The 22,811-nt window shown below is 40.8% G+C and overlaps 1 protein-coding gene across 2 annotated transcripts in view; it reads right to left on the bottom strand.

The window, feature by feature from the left end:
* The window catches only part of scube3 (signal peptide, CUB domain, EGF-like 3), a 64,414-nt gene that overhangs the window by 19,193 nt on the left and 22,410 nt on the right, over window positions 1-22,811 (bottom strand). Inside the window, exons 4-7 of one of the 2 annotated variants that reach the window (XM_067526616.1) lie at window positions 16,953-17,087; window positions 7,661-7,807; window positions 6,177-6,293; window positions 1,912-1,959 (exon numbers count right to left, since the gene is read on the bottom strand). In XM_067526616.1, coding sequence (XP_067382717.1) covers window positions 1,912-1,959; window positions 6,177-6,293; window positions 7,661-7,807; window positions 16,953-17,087 — 447 coding nt within the window. The remainder of the gene's footprint in view (window positions 1-1,911; window positions 1,960-6,176; window positions 6,294-7,660; window positions 7,808-16,952; window positions 17,088-22,811) is intronic. The other variant, XM_067526617.1, reaches the window with a different exon arrangement.

The following is a 22,811-nucleotide window of genomic DNA, read 5'->3' as shown; positions in this document are numbered from 1 at the left end:
CTATTGTTTCACTTGTTACCTTGAACGGGCTTCTCCTCCGAGAACAAGCCTTCTCCCTCGGTTTCTTACGTGTTATAATTAAATCGTAAATCTCTTTGATGTATCAAGGTTTGATATATCCTCACAGATTTCCGAGTTTATTTTTCTTGGCATCTTTGTCATGGTTATTAAAAGACAGCTTGCCCTGGAAATTGGGCTGGTTTGCATTAGTAATTTTATCAACATACAAAAAAAATACTTTTCTTCCCTCACATGTGCTCCATTGTTCATTTTATGGCAAATGTAGTGAAACTAATTACTCTGGGCCACAAAAAGAGGAAAAACTGGAATTTATTCCCTGCAATTGGTTATTTTCACTGTTTTAGGACGTGTATGAAAGAACACATTAAAAGGATTTTGTATTTTATCTTTTGGATAAAGAGATGCTGAATCATGGACACATTACTGGCTCCCTCACTAAAGCTAATAGACCGTAATAATGGAGTTTAGGGACACCACGGCTGAGTGTTTGAAACAGTGCAAGCATAATTATGCTCATTTCAATCGAATCAAAACATAAATAAAATCCAAGTCTTGGGTCTGCTTCTTGAAGACCATCACAGTGAAGTTGATGGAGTTATGGGCTTTTGATAACAGCTACATCCTTATAGAGTAAATAAATCAAGCTGCAGAGAAGGAGGAAGCAATGAGATCCCTTGCTTCTGTGGCACCCAGAATTCTACTTTAATACATTTTATTAGCAGTTAAAGGATGTAGTCAAATTATAAAAAGTAAAATCACATCATAACATCAAATGTGAGTAGTTTTCTCTAGATTACATTTTTAGAGAGTGAATACTTGACTTACTTACAAAGGAGAGTCTAGCTTTAAATTCTTTTTAACCAATAATTTATGAATCTAAACGCCTGTGAAATGGTTAAAAACTACAGATTGACAATTACTATGTATTTTTAATTATTTACCAATTTGAGCATCAAATAATTATTTTTTTTAAAAAAACAAATTTCAAAGAAAGAAAGAAAATGGTTGGAGAAATGAAATGGTTTCTAACTAAACACAATTTTAAAGGGTTACAATTTAAATTTGGTTCAATTAAGAGCGTGTCAAATATTAATAATAGTGTCATATGTTTGAAAATTTCGTTAATGTAAAATCCTAATCTGAAAAATAACTGGTAAGGCTTTAGATTACAGCCCGCAATTTGCACCTACTGTATAACTACAGGTAACAAAGGGGTTTAGATATATTAATTTAAAAAAAATAAAAAATAGCAATAATGCTTTTATTTTTGTTGCATGGAAAACCAGTTTAAATCCGTTGAACTATAGAATTCTAAACAACTTATTGATAAATAACTAATAAAAATGTAACATTTTAAATGATTTAAGTTTTATTAATTAGTTCAATTTATATTTCTAAACCCCTTTGCTACCTGTTGTTACACAGTAGATACAACAAATGAGAGCTGTAAATCAAACACTCCTTTCATCTGTAGCTACACAGTAGTTACACCATAAGTATTCGCATTTGTTAGTGAGTCAATATTGCAAAATGTGCTATTAGTGTAAGTATAAAGTAGGCCATCATAGAAATACTTAAATATTACAAACTATACATAAATACACTTCTTGAGTAAATGTATTTGGGCCACTCTATGTACAGAGATTTCCATCACATTGATCAGAAGCTCCCTGTTACTGTAGCAGCTGTGTTTTGAAAAGGTGTGGTTGGACACGGACCGTAGCTGTTGATGAGAGGGCATTCACAGAAAGAAGAGGAAGGTGTTTGGGAGTAGGGGGCAGGAATAATGCTCATGTGGGAAGGGCCTGATCAGTGTCTGTTAGGTTAGCTTGCTCTGTTCCCCACACCCAAACACCCCCAGAGAGAGGAGTCATAGGAACACATATTTACCATTGGGGAACAGCTGTGGGGTTTCCTGGGACGGAACACTCCTCTCCCCTGCATGCACACGCACACATTGTAAAAACACCACTTTAGTTCTGCAAACACTGAAACATACTGCATTTGTGACTACACAGCTAATCTCATTTGGTACACTGTATATCCACTTTATTCCTCACCACCATACCTTGTGTGAATCATGGACTTCCACTTACTATTTTCACTGAAGCGACATCTGTGACAGTTAGCCGCAAGCTACAGGTTTTTTTGGGGTTTTTTTTTCTAAGAGCCTTTTGGAAAAGAAACAATTTAAGAACACAGGTTGTCACGCATTATATGGGATCACGTGCTCAAGTGTCTGCCTTGTTTTAAAGTGGGACAGGAGGACGACCTGAAAACAGCAGGTTTTGATAATACACAAGAGCATATATAGTTACTTCTGATTCTGTGACGCTCTAACCCAAAAAGCTTGAAAGTTTCAGCAGTAATAAAGTCAGACATGTTTTTAAATAAGATTGAATGCTCAAGAAAACTTTTCAAAGTAAAACACATGGCTGACAGAGCTTTGTAATGTTTTAGCTAACGTTAACCAAACTTACTGTTCTACAAGGCCACTTGCCGAGGTCATCCGAGGTATCAGCACATTATGCCTTTTACGGTGTGACAGATTGTATTCTCACATCATTTATTTTCACAAAAAACTCAAAGAAAATCAGAAAACATCTGCGGCGCACCACTAACTCTCTCAGACACTCGTTCGGTGACATGATTAACCAGAAGTTAAAGTCCATAATTCATGAAAGGTATCTTGGGACTTGGAATAATGTGGACAGAATGGAGGAGAAGTGATCATCTTCCCTGAACTAAACAAATCATTAAAGTCCGTTTATGCAGCCAGGAGGTGATAATGACATGAGACAACGCCTGGCACTAGTAACAACTAAGCATGACAGGCGTCGTCGGGCGAAATATAAAGGGTGACATTTCAAGGCAAAAGTGTTACCTTTGAGCATGCACTCATGCAAATAATAATTCCACACATAACAGACAAAAGTGCATGTTTGTTGTCTGACAGACAAGGCTGTTGCTAGTTAGTATGAGCACTGCAAGCCTTGACAGAAGGAGCGGTTAGAGCTGCAAGCTGAAAGACAGGGACAGACAGATTCTTGTCTGCACTTTATGGTGTCTCTTTATGGTCAGATCATTTCAAAATTAATGCTGTTGGGCTGGTATGTCAAGTCTCTAAGCACTCAGTGGCCTAGCCATAAAATGCTGGTGCTGTCGGTTTCAGAAAGCATTACTGTGTTTTTGTTTTTACCTACTGTATAATTTATGTCAAAACTATGACACTTAATTTACTGACTTTTAATTCACAGATTCCATCGGCCAAATTTGCCCAATAAATCCCCTTCCAAAGTCCAATGTATGCAAATGTACCTACAGGCACATATTTTAGTATGCAGACAATGCAGACTCACCCATGGTACAACTGGGGTTATAAACAAGTCCTCCAAGTACCAACAAAAGTGAAGTAAGATTTAAAGTAAGTTTAAAGCATGCACACAAACTGCCATAGTTCGACCAACACCCATCCCCATCCCAACATGCAGCATCCAGAAACAATGAGTCACAGCAGTTAGAGCACAGAGCACTGGAAGATGCATCCTAATACACCACCGTGAATTCAAAGACCACCCGAAATGAGAGTAGTGTGTTTATGTTACATGTGTATACATGCATGTGATGCATGCACACTAAATATGCACTGTGTGTTTGTGTAGTTGTTTGTATAGCTTTCTGTTTGTATTATAAAATGCATCGTGTGTTTGCGTGTGTGTCTGTGTTTGTGTGTGTGTGTGTGTGGAGCATATTGTGGCCAAATCTTCAGATCATTGAACACCTGAGCATGTCTGCATCTGCCTGCTATTTGTGAATGTTTATGATTTGCTGCGCTAACAGCGTGAACGCTTCCACATGATGGCTGCTCCTCTCTGATATCGAAACTTCCTTCATACACAGACATGTTATACAAAAATAAACATGCTGTTTTTGTTTCAGTCAAAAGTCTGACTTTAAAGTTTGATTTGCTGATCGAACAAATATGTCTAACAATGTGTGTGTTCCCAGTATATGCGAGACAACAGTCCATGTGTGCCTCCCTGAAACTAAAATTCCCACCTCCATATGCACAATATTAACAGCGGTGAAACAGGATAAAGGACAAACACTTGCAAAAAGGAGCAGCATGTGGTGTATTATTACAAAATGCATAACCAAGGCTGGGTGAGGTGAGACACCACAAAATGAATGGAATTGTGGCATAATGCATGTGAGACACCCTGACAAGATGGCTTGAACAGTGAAGCTGCAGCACACTAAAAGAGCCAACCACAACTCTGAAACGTAAAGCTACCAACAAGGCAAAAGCTGTTCTGTAATCATGTGTCATGTTCCTTTTGGATAGAGTAGGCAGAGGCTCCCAAATCTATACAGGGGTGTATTTTCACTGTGTGTGGTTGCTATGGATACCATCTACACTCTATACATCATTTACTATTCCCAAATGCAGTGGCTGAGAGGCAATTATCACCAAGTGCCATGCAGACAGTGCATAAAACACAAACTAAGCAAGCCACTTTTATCTTTTTTGTGACATTTAAGAATATTTGAACATTAATTCGGGATTAGAATAGGATTTATCGCTTCAAAGAGGGACCATTTGTTTTAAGCTTTGAAATAGGTGAAAACACATCTTTCTTCACACCAGAAGTGGCTGTTGGATTTTCTAACAAGTCATATCTCTAATAGGCCTACAATAATATTTTGGTTGATAGAATGAGGAGGTTATACTAAAACCTTGCACACCAGCTTGAAATGCCTAAGCAGCTTAGAAGTATTACATAAAAACAGCAAACGTTTTCCTAGTAATAGTGCCTTACTGAAGGTCATTCAACCTTCTTGTCAATCACTCTCTCGTCAGTGGTTCATTTGTCAGATTGTTTGTTTTATGGAGGTTTTATTAACTAACAGTGCGTCTGGGAGATGGAGCGCCCCTGTCTTGACCGCAGAGTGAGTCCTCCCTCTGACTCTGTAACCCCAGACTCTGTGGGGAAAAAAAATCAGAGATCTTAACTTGACTTGCTGCTTCCTACTCTGGCACACCAAGTGTACGTTTGCTGTGCCTTGGGAATAAGACAGGCCAAGACGTATAATTTGGTTGTGGTCATCTTTGTGGCCTTCCCCTGGTCTAGCAGGGTTAAGCAATAATGATATGTTGGCTGACCAGACCTTGACATGGGTCTGGCTCTCATCAGGGCTGCAGTAGTAAATGGGATCCAGAAACACCGAGCTACTACCCAAACCAACTTTCAAAGTTAACAGCCACAGAAACCCTACAACAAGTCTGCTCTGCAGGTGTGCTGTACATAGCTTCTAATTGTAGTATGATGTCTTTACAGACATTAAAAAAAACTACCTGCAAATCATTACAAGTTAAGACCACTGAAAAGTACTGGTTAATTGGTTTAAATTGGTTTTTACAATATACAGAACTATTAATGATACTTTGACCAAACAGGCAGCTCAATTGAAGGCCTGGTTGCAGTGTCACTTTCATATTTACACCTGATCAACTATTTTGATAATGTTCCATGATTTTTGACTAAATGTCTGTGTAATTCATGCCCCAATGCAGCTCCTCAAGGTCCTGTTTGATGGAAAACTGCCCTTCAGAATGGTTCAATAAGCCTGAGCAGCTGAAAGATTTTTACTCAACCTAAGTAAACTGAGGCAAACACTGATAAATGCCAGTGGAAGGTTAGGTCAGGTGTGTGAGTTAATTCCCAATGGGAAGCAGTAGAGGAATTGACCCAAAGGCTAGCAGAAGGTGTGGTCTGTCTGCAAGGCAGAGGGACACAGAGGAATAGAAAAAGCTGTTGCACCATGTCCAGTGAAGAGGAGGATGTGGAGGAAGAGAAGCCAAAGGAGACGCAGACACTGAGAGGTTATTAGAGCAGCAGCAGAGGGGAAAGCACATTGGTTGGTAGCCTTTTGTCCTTGTATGTCACAGATCACGAGAAAAGGCTCAGCAATACAGCTACTTTAACAAGGCCTGTATTTCAACTTGGACTTTATCGCCATAATCCTAATTTCAAATGGTAATTACATTTGCTGTAAGAAATTAAGTGCTGATTTTATCATTTGTGTTTCTGCATTTTCCATTATTAGCCATTATTTCTTGATTTCAGTAGTTGTATTGAGGCGAGATGACTCACCTACACAAGTCTTTCCATCGCTGTGTAGGACGAACTTCATGTGGCACGAGCACTTGGGGCCATGGTCGGTCTCCTCGCAGATGTGCTGACAGCCCCCATTACCATAGTTACACGTCACTATCAAAAAACATACAGTTAACAAAGCGTATATGCAGGATATATAAAGACTCAGACTGCACTTAACCATACATGTTGTATGTGAAGCTAACAAAACACAATTCATTCTTCATCTAAACAATATGGAGAAGACTTGCTGAAAGCGCTAAAATATTGTTTGAACTTATAAACTGTTTACTGCTCAGAGAGTACTGCAAACACTTCTAGATTTCTTTTCATCAACAAGTGTGTTGCTTATTAAAAGATGTGTATATCATTAAAGTCACAATCTGTGCACCATAATGTGAGAAGAGTATAGTTTACCTGAATGGGTCAATCCTGGTTAATAACATGAATTACTGTCATGCCTTACTCCCCTGACTAAATCTATTTAACCTTGTGAGTAAACAATTACTTTGGAGCTGTGGAGGTCACATGTTAAACCCTCCAATAGCCAATCAGGTGGCAGCAAGAAAGAGGCTGAATTTCCTTCTTGTAAGTCACTCGGGATAAAGGCATCAGCCAACAAGCTAATAACATTTTTCTTTTTATGCATTCCATTAAAATCGGACTAAAAAGCAAGTCATGACATTTCTTAAATGTGTCGTTTCCACATAAATGATGGAAGGAGTATTTTTCCTGGGCCTAGGCGCATGTGTGTTCATGAACGTGTCCTTGCAAATCTTTAAGTGCAAATACATTTATGTGCTGGCAGGTGAAGGGAGCATTAACCTTGGCACTTTTAACACACCTGTGATGACAGAGAGAAAAAGAGCACGAACAAGCTGAGCCTCCCACCGCCATTCTGTCTGCACCTTACCATCCCAGAGCTTTTTGCCCTTTTCCTGGGCTGTCACAGAGAAACTATAGAATAACACTTCCCCAATCCTTATCCAAACACAGACAAATCCCCCATCAGCCCTGGCCCCAGCTCTGACAGAATGATCCCCGTATCGCAGCAACAGGAAGTGTGCGTTGTCCATCAGAGTGGTCCCCTTCGAGTAACCTCCACACTTACCCTGGTTGTGTAAATGATTGCTCCTTATTTGATAAACATGTTTTGTTTTTTTCAGGAGGTTAGTCGCAGCTTGATAGTGTAACTTAAATGTCAGTAGCCTACGTGAAATTTGTTGGAAGGCTTTTGTGGAATGATTGCTTTTATCCATCATCGGCAGGTTTCCAACCCCATTCACCTTTTTATGAGGAGCCTATAAATCCTCCCTTGTGTGTGTGTGTGTGTGTGTGTGTGTGTGTGTGTGTGTGTGTGTGTGTGTGTGTGTGTGTGTGTGTGTGTGTGTGTGTGTGTGTGTGTGTGTGTGTGTGTGTGTGTGTGTGTGTGTGTGTGTCTTCTACAGAGGGCAGCTATGCTTGAAGATTATATGACTTACATTTGCAATCCTTCATGTTACGGGTGAGCTGGAATCCTGGTCGGCACTCACAGGAGATGCCACCCTTCTGTGTTTCCCTACAGATGTGCGCACAGCCGTGATTCTTGTCCATGCAGGTGGGGCCTTCCTTTGCGCCTTCTGATTGCACTGTAAAGGAAACGGCCAGTCGAGGAGAGAGAGAAATTAACTCTTAAGTGACAAACAGATTACACAGGTTTGTCTAAATGCCAAAGACCATTTAGTAAGTTTGGTTTTAAATTAGATCATCATCACTAATTGTCACGAATTGTGACCCTCAGGTAGATACAGTATATTCCTACTGCTAGTGTCTGACATGCCCAGTTCTCCTTCAAAGATTAAAGCACATGTTGAAACATGCTCACTCATTTCAGGCTATTAACCCAAGGTTGCCTGCAGAAAGGATAAAACTCCCAGCAGGCGCTGATCCCATAGACCTGTAATTTTAATTGAGGTAATCCCCCATAAAGTAATGAAAGGAGGAGCACGCTGAAAAAAAAATCTCTGTAGAGACTGAGTTCAAAAGGGTTTGCACTAAAATAAAGGTTATTGTGAGCTAAAAAAGCAATATTTAAAAAAAAAAATGGCTTTGCTACACCAAGCTTTACTAAACAAGGTACACAAAGATGCATAATGTCTGTGTGATGTGAAAATATTTGATGATGAAGTACAGCAGACTAAGCATGTATTTCAATGATTTAAGACCTTTGTTTCATGAATTACAGCATGCACAAGCATCATGCCACACTGTATAACGGGACATGGTGACTCCTCGAGTCTGCTTTGTACTGGAATAATACTGCTGCCATTGTGACACAAGAATGATATTTGAGTTATTCTTTGTGAAGCTCTGCCGCTGCTGCAGATGCAGCGACAAACCCCAGCTCTCTGGCTCATTAAAAACTAAACAGATCTCTTTTCCTTCTCTTTTGGCCACCAGAGAGGCAGTGAGCAAGACGGCATCTCCATTAATGTCTCATTAAATCTACTGCCACACTGAAGGGTGTTTGGAGGTCTAAGTTTCATATTTAGCCCACTTTTGCTATAAATGTAAGTATTTGCATAAGTGTGTGTAAGTGTCAACACCTAGTAAAGCTCATATAATCTTGCACACTTCTCCATTTATGTGCAAATATAGTGCATCTGTCTTGACAACGGTGTACTCTCATATAGTTTCTACTCCATGTACTTGTCTTGAGGACCACAGAAGGTGAAGGATCTCAGTTTAGCAGAAATGTGTTTTCACATCATGGGCTGATGTCAGGAATCTGTTTTGAGGCTTTCTATACTTCAAGGCGCTGACAATGCGAGAGCAAAAGACAAATCTGACCGTTAAATACTTGCCTTCACTTTAAGTCGGTCAACAAGTGTCAATAGGCCATACTATCCTCTTAGACATTGCTGCTTGAGCTATTCTCACCATTGTAGACACAGTGAGAAATCAGATACAAGCTGCAGCAATACCCATTTCTGCTACACAAAGACCTGAGCAAACACTGGGTCAGCGCTTTACCTCAGAAGAAAAAGAAAAAGCCTTGGTAAGACTGAGTGAGGTGACCGTGAATGAGCATCAACAGAGCAGCTTCCTTAAAAGTGCTGCAAATTACACAGCAAGTCAGGAGGATGTTTAAGAAGGATGTGAAACTCTGGTCCCTTTCTTTGCTTTGTGTCTATCTACACAAGAACCAGACATCTATGAAGTAACCGAGGATAATATTTCCAACTAAATATCCCCAGTAGACTAAAGGTTGTATTATGCATATACTGACATATTATTGATGGATTGGTCTGCAACATTCAGGTTGAGGCCAGAACCTGGGCCTTCATTTCTCCATTATACACTCTGTGCAGCTCGCTCCAACTGGATGCCAAAGGCCTCAAGTTTTTATCATTACTAAATTATGGGAAGCAGAGAGAAAAACATTCTTTTGGTGAAGGGGAACGTAAAAGAGAGAAATATTAAAAAATGCCATTATCCGCTAAAATAACTGTGACCCGGAAAACATTGCATTATATGTGGAAACTAATAAAAACTATCATAGACAGCTTTACAGGCAGAGAACTGGACAGCAAATCAAGTCCAAATTCTTTGATATAACAAGTATTTTAAAATAGCTTCAGAGGGACAAACCAGAACAGTTATGATTTTTCACACAGCGCAACATAGACAGGCATCATTAAAGCCGCTTTATTTGTAAGCTGCAAATGCAGCGAGGTGATAAGAGATGACGTTTTTGCAGAAGCTAATAAATACTCTGTTTTACATGTGGGCAATGATAGGGCTACTAAAGGAATAGTTCAATATTTTGGAGAATTATTTGCTTTCTTGTTGAGCGTTAGAAGATCGTAAAATCAAAATATTATAATTCCAGGTTTGGATTTCTTGATGCTTTAAGTGCCTATCATTAAGGTAAGTTTCCTACATCAGCTCTTACTACCATGCAAACATCAACTGAAAACTTACTAAAGTAAAATCAGTATCTTGCAAAATAGGATTCTGCTGGAGCACATACTATGCACGTTGGACAGAGCTGCATGCTCTGTCCAACTTGCCTTCTGATTTGCCAACCCCAAAAAAAAAAAAAAAAAAAAACATATTTTCAGCACCAATATGAGTTTTAACATGACAAACGAACTGTGCAGAAAGTAGAAAGGTTAACGTGGGTAGTCCAGCGAAGATGCCGACTCCTGAGATCTTCGAACAAAAGGCCACAAGTTCTTCTCCACAGCAGTGTGGGCTCCCTTAAACCTGAGAACCATGCTGTGGGGAGATTGAAACAATGGGGCTGAAGTAGTGGAAGGTATGCCAAGGGTTTATAGTCCACTCTGAGTGCTTGGGGCAGTGAAGAAAGGGCTCATGGTCCATGTTGAGCTGCTGTCATACATCTCAAAGGGTAGACGGTCCCCTCTTTGCTTGACAGAATATTAAGCAGCAAGCTAGTGTTGGTTGGTTACAAACTGAAAAGAAGGGGCCTAAGCATGGAGCCACCACACTATTAAAGCAACATTCCTTCCTCCTAGATAATGGGCTCTTAAAAGTTTTAATAGGAGGATAAAAATGTCAGCGCATGGAAAGGATAATGGGAAAGGAGCTGAACTGCAATGGTTTGGATTGGGTTGGGCTGGGTGAGCTGCAACGCATATGGTCAGACAGAGCAACGGGCCAGCTAGCCGGTCAAATAAGTATTACCAACTGTGTTAGAGGGTAGGGGAAAATCCATCTAAGTGCTACTGTTTGGTCTGTGAGCGCCGGTTTCGTCCAGCTCCCAAAGGCCTTGTTGAGACTGCTCATTTTACTCTCCTTTTTCAGAGGAGCCACTCAGTGGATAAACTACGAGAGATTGAAAAAGTCAGCCGAGAGCATGCTGGATGGATACATGTCACTGCAAATCTGCTTAATATTTCTATCACTATATTGCGTTCCTGAGACTGAAAGAAAGCACATGCAGTTACCATATATACACTGATGGCACAGTAAAAGTGATACTGTATACAGTAGTACTTTATCTGAGCACAGATACTTGTTGGAAAACAACTTACTTTTGAAAGACTTCCTTGGATTTCTATTGCCCTGTGTGTTGTGACAATGGCATTTCTATATGTGAAAACTGTGCAGGGATTTATGTAAAGGTACTTGAATTAATGTTTGTGTAGGCGTTGACACACAGGCGTATTTGCATAATGTAGGCACGTTGCCGATTTGTGTGCATCTGCCCATCTGTGTCATAGACAGTTGTGCAGCACCTGCTGGGGACAGTGCCACTCTCCCCTTCACTCCCTCTCATTCTATCAAGGTCACCTATGATAACTGCGTAGTCCCTAAGGACCCAGGCATTCTCCCAGCAGAATAGGCAACACAGCAGCAGAGCATATCCAGGCTGCTAGTTTTATTTAATAGAGAGATACAAAATATAAGAGATACAGTATTTTATTACAGGGCTGCATTCTTTCTGAAATCAAAGGGTGAGGCAGCAGAAGAAGGCATTTGTCTCTGCATAGCTCTGTCTGGTGGTATAGTTAAAGCCATGACAGCCAAGTGTTAGTGGAAATCTCGGGCAATCCGCAGCAGCATGCTGGGCAGACCGGCTTATTGATGGCCTTCAACAATCCCACGAGCAAAGGAGATGCCCAGCTCAAATGAGGTACGGAGAATTCAGTAGCAAGGCAGCCAACATTTGCAGAAGCCCAAGCCACTGATGTATATTTGTTCAAGGGTGGGAGTGGGGCTGGGGGTGACGGCATGGGGCCTGTGAAAGTCTTGACAGAGACTGAAGATGAGGGAAGATAATGTAGGGAAGAGAATGAAGAGGACAGAAGAGGGATGGACAGAAACAGGCACAAGGGGCAATGAAGTGTCCCCTATGTTTATGTCTCTCCTGCTGGACGTACGAGTGACTGAATGGGTAGCAAAAAGAGCACGAGGCGTTCCATTTGCTCCACTTCAAGAAAAGGAAAAGAGCCTGGTTATACGGTTGAGCTGCTGAGTAATGGAGCAGTGATTTCTGCACTTGTAAAAACAGTTCTGTGGCCAAAGCAGAGACAGGCGGACAGGCCAACATGTAAGAACCATAATGGCTTCTGCAACGTGGGACAAGAACGGGGCAATTCATGAGTGCATCCAAAAACCCATAAAACTAACTAAAAGAATAAAAAAGTATAATAGGTTAGTTTACACATTGCATCATTGGATGTGTAGAAATTGATCCATTACTTTGTTAAAATTAAAATGTAAACTGTTGATACGAAATTGTAAGAAAATAGGCCATTTTATTCATTTACAATTAAAGTCATAAACCAAAAACAAAATAAAATAAAAAAATTAAATGAGCCTGTGACAGGGAGCCAATAGTTGGACAGCCAAGTGAACTGAGGATATGATGCGCTTGGATCACATCCTGAAGTTGACTTGCTATGATGTCAGAACAGAATGTGTCTGAATGTGCCTCCAGCAGGAATACATTGAAAAATGAATCAGTTGTACACATGTGTGCGCACGCATGTGATATTATGTCCATCAGGTCTAGTTAATAAAGAACAAAGCTAATTTTAGGAAGACATTTTTCACTACTTTTTCTAACATTGTAAAGATGGTAAAATACAATGGAGTTGTGTTGTAGTGGTACACACCCAACTAAGACTGTGACTAACAATTATTTTCATTATTGAATAATTTGCTGGTTATTTTTTTGATGATCTGTCTAGAAAATGTCAGAACATTGTGAACATTTTATTTACATTTCCCGGAGCCCAGGCAAACCTATTAGAATTGATCGTTTTGTACAATCAAATTCACAAAAGCCAAAGATATTCTGTTAATGACCATATGATGTGCAAATATGAGAGGCAGCAAATCCTACCACTGGAGAAACAGGTTTTGTTCAAAACCATTAATTATCCAAATAGTTGCTGATGAACTCTGCCCTCTTCTGTTGCTGCTTCTTCCATTTTTTTTCCTAGTTTTTGGGCGGAGTTTTTCCTTGTTGGATTCGGGGTCTAAGGACAGAGGATGCAGTATTGTGTGCACATTTTAAAGCCCCATGGGGCAAATTTGTCCTTTTCAGCCGTGAAAGGTGAAGGCCTCAGGGTTCATATAATCAAATGTTTTCTCTGCAATGAGCTTCAGACTATGATGTAAGCATCATACTGGTTTGATCTTTCAGACTCTGTGCTGATATATGCAGCTTTCCTTACAAAGCCAGTCATAGTTGCGTTATACTGACTGCAAGACTTAAAGGAAGTTTGATCTGGAGGACTCAGCTCCTTGTTAAAAGTTACATCCCTCCTTTAAGTTGCGCTTGTTCAACTTGCTGAACTGCAGTCTCACAATGAATTCTGCAGAGCACATGGTTACACTTGCAAATCATACACTCATAATACCTGTCCTTTGAGCTGAAGACAAAAGGACTGCATTTGTAAGTTACCATACGTGGCTCATGCAAAGGTCCATCAGCGCACACTTTAGGTAATTGCCCTGCCGGATATTCAGAAATGTAGAGGACTAAATTTATGGACGTGTGGGTTGAGTGAGTTTAAATTCCTGAATTCCAATGTGCTGGATCCCATCTCAAACACATACGTCCCCGTTATTCCTCCTATATAAAAGAGACAATAAATCAAACGTAAAGCAGTGGAACCCTTCTTGACCTAAATGGCATTCCTATCAACCACTAAGCACCTTGGCTGGCCTTTCAAATGCTTTTTTTTTTTTTTTTTCTCTTGACTGGGAGAAATGTTTGGGGAGAATAAATGAACTGTTACATTTTGGCCAGCTTGACTATGGAGCTTCATTTGGCCAGAGTTATTCCTGTTCAGGAGGGGCAGGGGCAGGTCTAATAAGAGACAGGCCAGCAGCAGCCTTGTCATTAGCTGAGAGGTTGGCAAACCCCTGCTGCCTAATTGGCACAAGCTCACTGCTAACAAGGGCTTCCTACCAGCAGGGGAACAGACTGGTAACCAGGCAGTGCAGTGACCACCTCTCCACTGTCCCCAGAAAGACTCACAGAGGATGCCCAGGGAACATCTCGCCCATTATTGAAAGGAAGAGAAAGCTGATGTCTTTTTAATGACGACAATAAAGCTCCCCAGCAAACTGCACCCCAGGCTTTAGTCTTAAAAAACGGGTACTTGGCAAAATCAATGCATTTAAAGTGACTTTCCTGGGATATTAGATCAGTTTTAATGCTCCCAATGATTTTTTTCAGAGCCACTTGTGCATATTTTTTTAAGTCAGCAAGGGGAGTGATATTTGTAACAACTCTGCAGGTTTATTGTCGGCAATAAGCCACTTGTTCACCATTACCATTTTCCTCCAGACACATGCTGTTGTAATAAGAGCAGTAATAATAAGCAAATGAGTAGTTGTCCTGTCTGTTAGCCTTTCAAAAATTATGAAACGATGACATGGCGGTTATCTGATGAATGAAGAAAGTGTACAAATTTATGGCAGCTTTAATCTCTTGATCCAAATGGGTCTCAGCTGTACGCTATACAGTTAAGTTAATATGAAGATGGAAGATTAAGAGGAACTGGGGGCATCTGTCAGGAAAGAATGAGGAGAAAGTGAAAGAGAGACAGGGGGAGCTTGGCAAGACCGGACCAGTGCTCACACTCTGACAAAACTGATTTAGTAGTAGCGCCTTGCAACACATGATCTTGCTTTTCACTCTATTCAAATAACACAGTGTTTATGAAATGTAAACATTGACAGTTCACTAGGCCAGACTGATCTCATAAACCACATTTCCAAGAGCCTCGGTTCACCATCCAGGGGACTTAGGAACATCACAGTCTAATGACTCCCAGCACCAGCAGTTATCTAACAAAAGACAGAAGACAGGCAGCAGCGATGAGTCGAACCTCGCTGAACATGCAGAATGAGAAGCCCTGCTGCAAACTCCAGGAATCAAAAGATCTACAACACAACCCCAGCCCAAAGCTGAGCAATCTATAGACAGCTGGATAATTACAGCTTGAATAAATGTGTTACATGATAGTGGTAACAGCTGTTCATTTTCTCTGATGTTGCTTTGCAGAGAATAACAAAGTTAGGCTGTGTAAAGTGAGATCGGTGTGACAATCAACAAGAAGAGCAACAGTACAACACAAAACAACAAAATTAAGGACATAACCTTAAACGGGAAAAAATGTGTGATAGTGTGCTTTTAAAGCTTGACAGAAATTATAATGCATGTGTGCCCAGAAAACAGTGGTGCTTGTTTAGTCTGGTTACAAAAAGGAAAAAAGGAACACTTTATTTTTCTGAAATCATGGCGCCCATTTGACATACTGGCACAAGGGCTTGAGGTTAAGGAAGGCAGTGAGCCTCTAAAAATACAATTTAGAAAAAGAGAAAAGGTAGAAAAATGCAGTAATTCTAATAGAGATGTCACTTAGTTTTGTGCAGATTTGGGGACTGTTTGAATCGAGCAGCTTAGTCTGGGACTGAGAGTCTGTGCAGAGTCCGAGGATAAAGTAGCAACAGGATGATCAGTGAATCCCTGCAAACTATAGGGCTGCCTGTTTAAACCTACTGTCTAATGTGCTTATTGTAACAAATTGATTACTAGAAAAATACAAGAAGAATTTTAGGTTGCCTTTAACTGTAAAGAAGAAAAACATCTCTTAAATTGAACAAATTCTGCCTTTGGCACTTACCATGGTAATGGTGAACTCAGAACAATTTTCAATTCTCCATATAAAACCGACGGACAGCAGCAGATTCCCTAACCTTAACCCTATAACTCAGTTTTTGTGAAAACTGCTGTCAAGTGTTTTAAAAATGTTTTAAGTCTTCCTCAGTTGAATGATATACACACTAACTATAGGATGGATCTTCATTTCAAAACTTTCAGCAACTCGAGGAATCAAATAAATGTCCTGTGCAATTTGGACCAACTAGAGTGGATTTGCTACAATTGTGCTGTTGTTTCATAGACTTAAATAGACTAATATTCTGACACACACACACACACACACACAAAAAACCCACTATATTGCACACACACAGAAATATATTTTCCAGGCAGCTTAAGCTACTTTGCTTTTAATAAAGCTATGACGTTATGAATGCATATATGTCCTCAGTGCTGCTGTGTCTGATGCGTAAGCCCGAAAGCAGGTTGGCTCTGCGATTTCTCCTGTCACGTCTCCATCCCACAGGAATGCTCTATAAATAAGAGGTGTGTCTGCCCCAGGCTACACCTTTAATTGTTTTCTCTGCTCACAGTCCCCCCCGCAGGCCACTCTCTTACCACTGATACCTTAAAATGCTGCCAAGTACTAGATTGGTTTAAATTGAAAGGGTGGGTGGAAAACAAAACGAGATTTATCCCCATCCCCCTCAGACTCGAGACACTTACCTTTGCTCACCTTTTATTCAGGCCTGTTAGGGCTGATCCCATTAGGAGTTTAATCTGCAAAACTGTTCATGTTACTCAAAAATATTTGAAATATACATTTGCAAATTATTTAAAAGATGCACCGAACAACCTACTGCATAACCTGCTATTTTTCCATAAATCACCAATGTGTGTGTAGGCTTGGGTTATAGCAAGGGCGAATATTTAAAAAGCATGGTTAATGAGGAAGGCTAGGGTAAGGGATAAGGAGCTTGAAAAACACATTACGTAAATGTGTTCACAGCTATTAAGAGACGTGTGTGTGTGTGTGTGTGTGTGTGTGTGTGTGTGTGTGTGTGTGTGTGTGTGTGTGTGTGTGTGTGTGTGTGTGTGTGTGTGTGTGTGTGTGTGTGTGTGTGTGTGTGTCTGAGATTAACCTTTAGGCCTTTGGATACAGGTATGCTGGTTGTCACTCAGGAGGAATCCTTCTCGGCAGCGGCACTCGTAGCTGCCCATCATGTTGACACAAATCTGTTGGCATCCGCCGTTGCCTTCTGAGCACTCATCCACATCTGCCAGGAGACAGACACACAAAACAAAATTAATAAGATCACATCGAGACAGAACAAATGCTACACAGATTACTGCTTGTCTGGAATCAAATCATCACCCATTAAATGGATAAGTAGCTGTAAATCTGAATCTGACGTGGATGATATGAATGCAAAGGACTTCAGTAAAAGTAAGGATAGCAAAAGTTTAGGAGTAGATAAATTAATTTAAAGTTTCTCAACCACCAGCGCTGGTATTTTTAAATGCAGGTTTAATACTGTACTGTGTGTTTTGATGTGATATGACAGTTCATGCTCAGAATAATCAGTTTAACATTCTGACATTTACTAATTAGTGCCAAACACAAAATGTTACAGGTGTATCAGATTCACTGATATACTGTACAGTTTATTTTTGTTCACCTGAACTGAATGTTTAACGGTTTCATTCTGTGATGGAATAATCACTCAACCTCATCCTCCACAAAGACCCATCTTCACTTGTCAATTTAAATTTAAAGCATTTTCATGCTGATTTTAAATTTGATTCATGCAGTTTCATCATTTCATAGCTAAAACAGTGCTTAAGGTTTAAATGTCAAGTATAAAACACAAAAAGTGTATTTGGATATCATATCAAAAGCCAGAAGTGCTTGTCTTAAGCTTTCCAAGGAGGCTGTGTCTGTCTTAATGGTTATCTGACATGGCAGCAAACCAGAGCTGCACTGAAAAACTCCAACTAAGCCATAAAAATGCACATGCAGCATAATCCCCTCGCAAGTGGGAAACCTGATCCACCTAGGCCAAAGTACCTGCTGATGACGAGTGTCTGTCAGCCCCATGACACGAGGAATGCAGGGAGCGGGTGGAAAGAGGAGGAGGAAGGAGGAGGGGGGAGAGGAAAAGTAGAGATGGAAAGAGAAGAGAATGTGAGACAACAGGCAGCCATGTGAATCCGCCTCAAGTGCATACAAAGGCAGAGCATTAACAAAGGTGTCGCCTGGGGCCTCTTTCTGCCTCAGGGAAAGAAAAGGAAACTGACCATAAATGAAAGTCGCTGACTTCATTTCCACTGATAATGAAACCGTGCACTTCAAGCTGTTCTCTCCTAATGGGACAAAACTGGTCTTTCTTCAACTCATTGTCTGACGCGACAAAACAAACAAATGAATGGCAGTAGAGCATCTATTAATCTTGTGATATATTTGTTTATTTTCAAAATTAAAGATCTTGCACAATGTCTGGTGTTTTTGGTTGCTTTTATTGGTCTGGTGTGCTGCAGAGCTCAGTGGCCCGGGTCTTGCCTGTGCGTGACTGTGTGAATCTGAAGCTGACACTCCATATTCCCTCTTGCCTACTACTGACCACACTGGAACTTTATCCATCTCTCTGCTTGATGCATCAATAATCTGTTGTATACACAAGAGCTTTTTTTTTTTAATAAACCGTCATGCAAAACTAATTTACTGTCTATTTGTCCAGTCTGAGAAGGCCACTTGATTAAGTTTCCTTTCTGGGAAATTCTCAAGCCAGGCAGAGTATGAAATTAAACTTCACTCCTTTCTTTCTTATTTTTCCACACAGTAATACAGAGACGTGGATTCAAGTGAAGAGGTGAATAAGCATAACACGTGCACGCGCACAAAGACACATGAACGCACACACACACACACACACACACACCTCAAAAAGTGGCACCTGACTAGACAGAAAGCTCTGGGATTGATAAGTAGGTCACAAGCACTCAAGTCCGTCAGGTTGCCAAGTCCATTCCATCAGCAAAAGCATCTTTTTCCACTAAAAGCAGTGTGTTATGTCCGGCGAGGTTGATGAGGAAAGCTTCACTCCGCAGCCAGGTGAAGCAGTGCACATAGAGGTAAAGTCTACTAAAGTTAACATTTAGACTTTTCTGTAAGTCACTGTAAAGGGAGGGTTGGTCGGGCTTTCACTCGGCTGTGTGGCTCCTTTGGTGTTGACCTCATGGTTTCATCTCTCCATCATGAAAGTGGAACCAACAGAGAGAAGACCTTTGAGCTGACGAAAGTAGCCAGCAACCTACAGCTGCACCTTTACAGATAAACTGTTAGCAGGCACCAAACAACCCAAACTCCACAACTCAAAAGAAACACACACATAAACTCTCTCTTCTTCACACACAGAGACACAAACCCCAAAAGTTCAAACATGTAAAAGCTACACAAATACAACTGTCCTCAACGCTTGCACAAAATACCCATGAGATCCACAGCCAGCCTCAGAGGGCCTTAGGGAATTCTCTTTCCATATCCTCAGCGCATCAATGAATGTTTCATTTCCTGATTCTTTCATCCCTTCAAATGAGGCGTCGCCTGTCAGTAGATCTCTCCTGTTTAAATAGCTTCTATAATTGCCTGTGTTGTGTGCTGGGCAAGGCTGGCGTCCAAAGCAAATATTTCCAAGCGGAAAGGGGTTCTGGCATAGACCAGGAGAAGTGCTCATGTTATTTGGACTTTAAACTTCTTTTTTTTTTTTTAATTCTCTTGAGAGGATGGAAAAAAGTCTTAATCACGTTTAAAGGGCTGCCTCACTTCTGAAAAATGAGACATGTCTCTGCTCTATCGTTGCTTTACTCGAGGAGACGAAAGGAAAAAGAAGGTTCAAACGGAGAGAGATTAAGAGATTGGTTGTGTTTGCGCAGGCCATGTCCACTGGTTTCTCAGATAGCCTTGACTGTATATATAACATTTGGCCTTGTGCAGAGCTTTAGAGCCATGTAAACACGGCGGTTGCCTTACAGAAACTCCCAAACACTTAATTTGGTGAAATGCTCAACTCAACTTTTGCTCTCTTGTATTTTTTTAAAGCTTCAGCGAATTTAGGGGCATTTTTTTTGCTGACCCAGAGGTTTTTTTTTCACCTATGCAGTGGGGACAACAGTGAGAACTACTGCTGTCTGTCATCAAAGCTGTCCATGCATCCATGTCACTGTCTGTTTTCTGTCTGGATCAGATGGAAGTGTCTCCGTGGTCTAGACAGGCTAGAGACATTAAGGTGAGTGGACAGACACTGGCCTCTTTGGGCTTTTTCCATTGACAGGAGTTGAGCAGGCACACACTCTGTAATAAGGCAGCAAATCAGAGCCATGTGCACCAACAGGCTGCAAAACAGTTACTGCAGGGGGGACTGTATGGGCCAAAGACACTGCTCTGGTAGATGAAAAGGCACCAGCTTGACTCCACTGAGCATCAGCGAGGAAGGAGCGTCACCTACATGTACATGCATTTTAAACAGAAGTGCAGGATTTCCTCTGTCTCCTCTGGAGTTCAGCGACTGCGTACTTCTGCAGTCACTTGTCTGAAGACTGACCGTAGCACCGAGTATGAACCCGGTGGGAAAGGACATCTGAGCGCACACTTGATGAAATATTCAGCGAATGTCTGACACATGTCAGCTGAGGTTGTATAAATTGATATGTTGCAGGATGTCCTGACCTTTCATCTGCAGAACACACACTCTCTTAAATCATAGAAATGTGGGAGACTATTGCAGGCTGGAAGTTGATGCATTAGCACTGAGAGTATTTAGCTTTGAACATTTATTACTTCCAGTGCTTCCTGTGTGCCTGAACCACTGTGTCTAATACAGCTGACCGATTCACATCTGCTAAGCAAACATGAATAAAATGACTGTTTACTGTAGCATTTCATTCTTAAATCAGCACCGAGGCTTGATTTTTTTTTGCTATTACATAAACAAAACTAACATCTTTGATTAAAGTCAGATCTTTTTGACTTTGTGCATGTCTCCCAGGTAACCACTTTGGTAAATAAGTACCGACACCGACTCCACATCCAATCTCGACGAGTTCTTTCCTAAACGAAAAACTATGAGCTATGATCATGCTAAATGGTATTTCTCTGTTCCTCCAAAACAAGTCTGGAAGTATTTTAAACAAAACCCCAGGATAACTTTGGGTGGACAGCCCTATGCCAAGGAGACAAGAGGCCCTGCACCCAGTCTGCTACATGCTTACGTCCTTAAGCCCAATCTCAGGCTTGAGTTTCCCCCCAAAGGGTCTGCCAGTGGGCTCAGCTGGAACCATTCATTTCATGGTAGATGGGACTGAGCAATCCTAAGAGAGGAAAGCAAGAGAGCGTGTTGATATAGTCTTCAGGAGCCAGCTAATAGATCAATTTCTAATCCATTCTTTAACTCATCACTTCAGCTCCTCTCCTTTGGACTGTGGAGAGACTCTCTTGTCCAAACGAGATCTGTGTATGTCAAAACAAAAGTGACTGTTCAGTGGGGGAAAGAGCAGGGTATATCAGTCAGTAGTAGGAAAATGAGAGGGGTTAGTGCTAAGCCGCTGGAGTGTGTGCACTTTCCCGAACCCCTCTGTGTATAACGGCAGGAGAGTTAACCAGATCATCATTGCTTTGACTCAATCCTACATATTATGGAGCTAAAGGTGGTAGTTAAAAGGCAGCCCATTCAGGTCAGAATCAAATATTTTCTGCAGAAGCGAGCGGTGCAGAGGTTATCATTACAACCTTGGAAGAACGGCCAATGCACTTAAAAGGAAGGCGTTTATAAGGCTGCAGAGCAAAGCAGCGTGACATCCTTTGATGACTACCATTTCCCATCAGAACAAGACCAGTCAATAATACATCAGTCTGAGACCTCCTGTTTGATTAGCCAACGTCGCAACAGGATCCCAAAGGACTACAAATCAAGATACAGGTTCAGCCAGGCAGCAACACAAGATACTTTAAGGCAGATGAAAGATAAATCTTTTCCACTGAAAAAGCTGAGGGGACAGTCTCAATGTGACAAAAATCCAATGTCATTGCACAGTTAGCAAAACAATAAACAGCGTTATGACCTCTTCATGGTTGCTACATCGACGCTGCTCTGCAAAAGCTGATTTCAAAGCTGTTACGACATTGCTTTTGTGTAACAGATCATGTAATGTCTTTGTGGAAGGTTAAAAGTAAAAGGGCATTCATTTCCCAATAGAGTGTGCAGGGACCCGAGCTGTGCTGAATCAATAAAAACCAAATCAGTGTTGGTCAATAGAAATCAAAGGAACATGGCCTCTTGAGCTGTTTGTGTGTGGAGCCTCAAATAAGTCCAAACCGACAGAGCAGAGGATGACGAATATAAGCACACAATAGTATGACAAAAGCTGATCATTCACAGATTTGTCGAACATCTGTAACGTCTATTTGAAGCCTGCCTTTGTTTCTCTCAGAGACTCACATGCAATTGTGGCATTTTCACTTTATTTGTGTCTTTTAGCTGCAGATAAACGTCAATGCTGTGATTTGTGGTTTTAAGGACCGGGAGTATTTGTGCAGATGCTTATGGTATTAGGCTACTTGAGAGGGTTTAACAAACTAGAAATGATAAGATGGTATTTAGGTTTCTGTAGGACCTCAACCAAAACACACAGGTCATAAATGTGGGGATGGTGGTACTACAGAGGGGAACTAATAGCCTTCCTGCATCTGGTTTTCATTGAAAAGAGGATGTGTGTTTTGGATTAAATTGACATTGATTCCTCTGTTTTTCCTAAGACTTGAAAAATCCTTTACAGCTACACCATGAAAGAGGTGCGGCAATTAAATACCATCCCTCTCTCACCTCTGCAAGATAATAGCAGTGCCAGTTGTAAAAGATGTAATCAAGTTCTTACCAGTATATGCTTCACTTCTTCTCTTCACCGTGTGCTTTGAGAGGGTACAATACCTCCCTGTGAGGTAAATT

This window comes from Channa argus, chromosome 13, assembly GCF_033026475.1.
Source record: "Channa argus isolate prfri chromosome 13, Channa argus male v1.0, whole genome shotgun sequence".
NCBI lineage: Eukaryota > Metazoa > Chordata > Actinopteri > Anabantiformes > Channidae > Channa > Channa argus.
The sequence above is the reverse complement of the archived record's forward strand: the minus strand, read 5'-3'. Positions and strand labels throughout refer to the sequence as shown.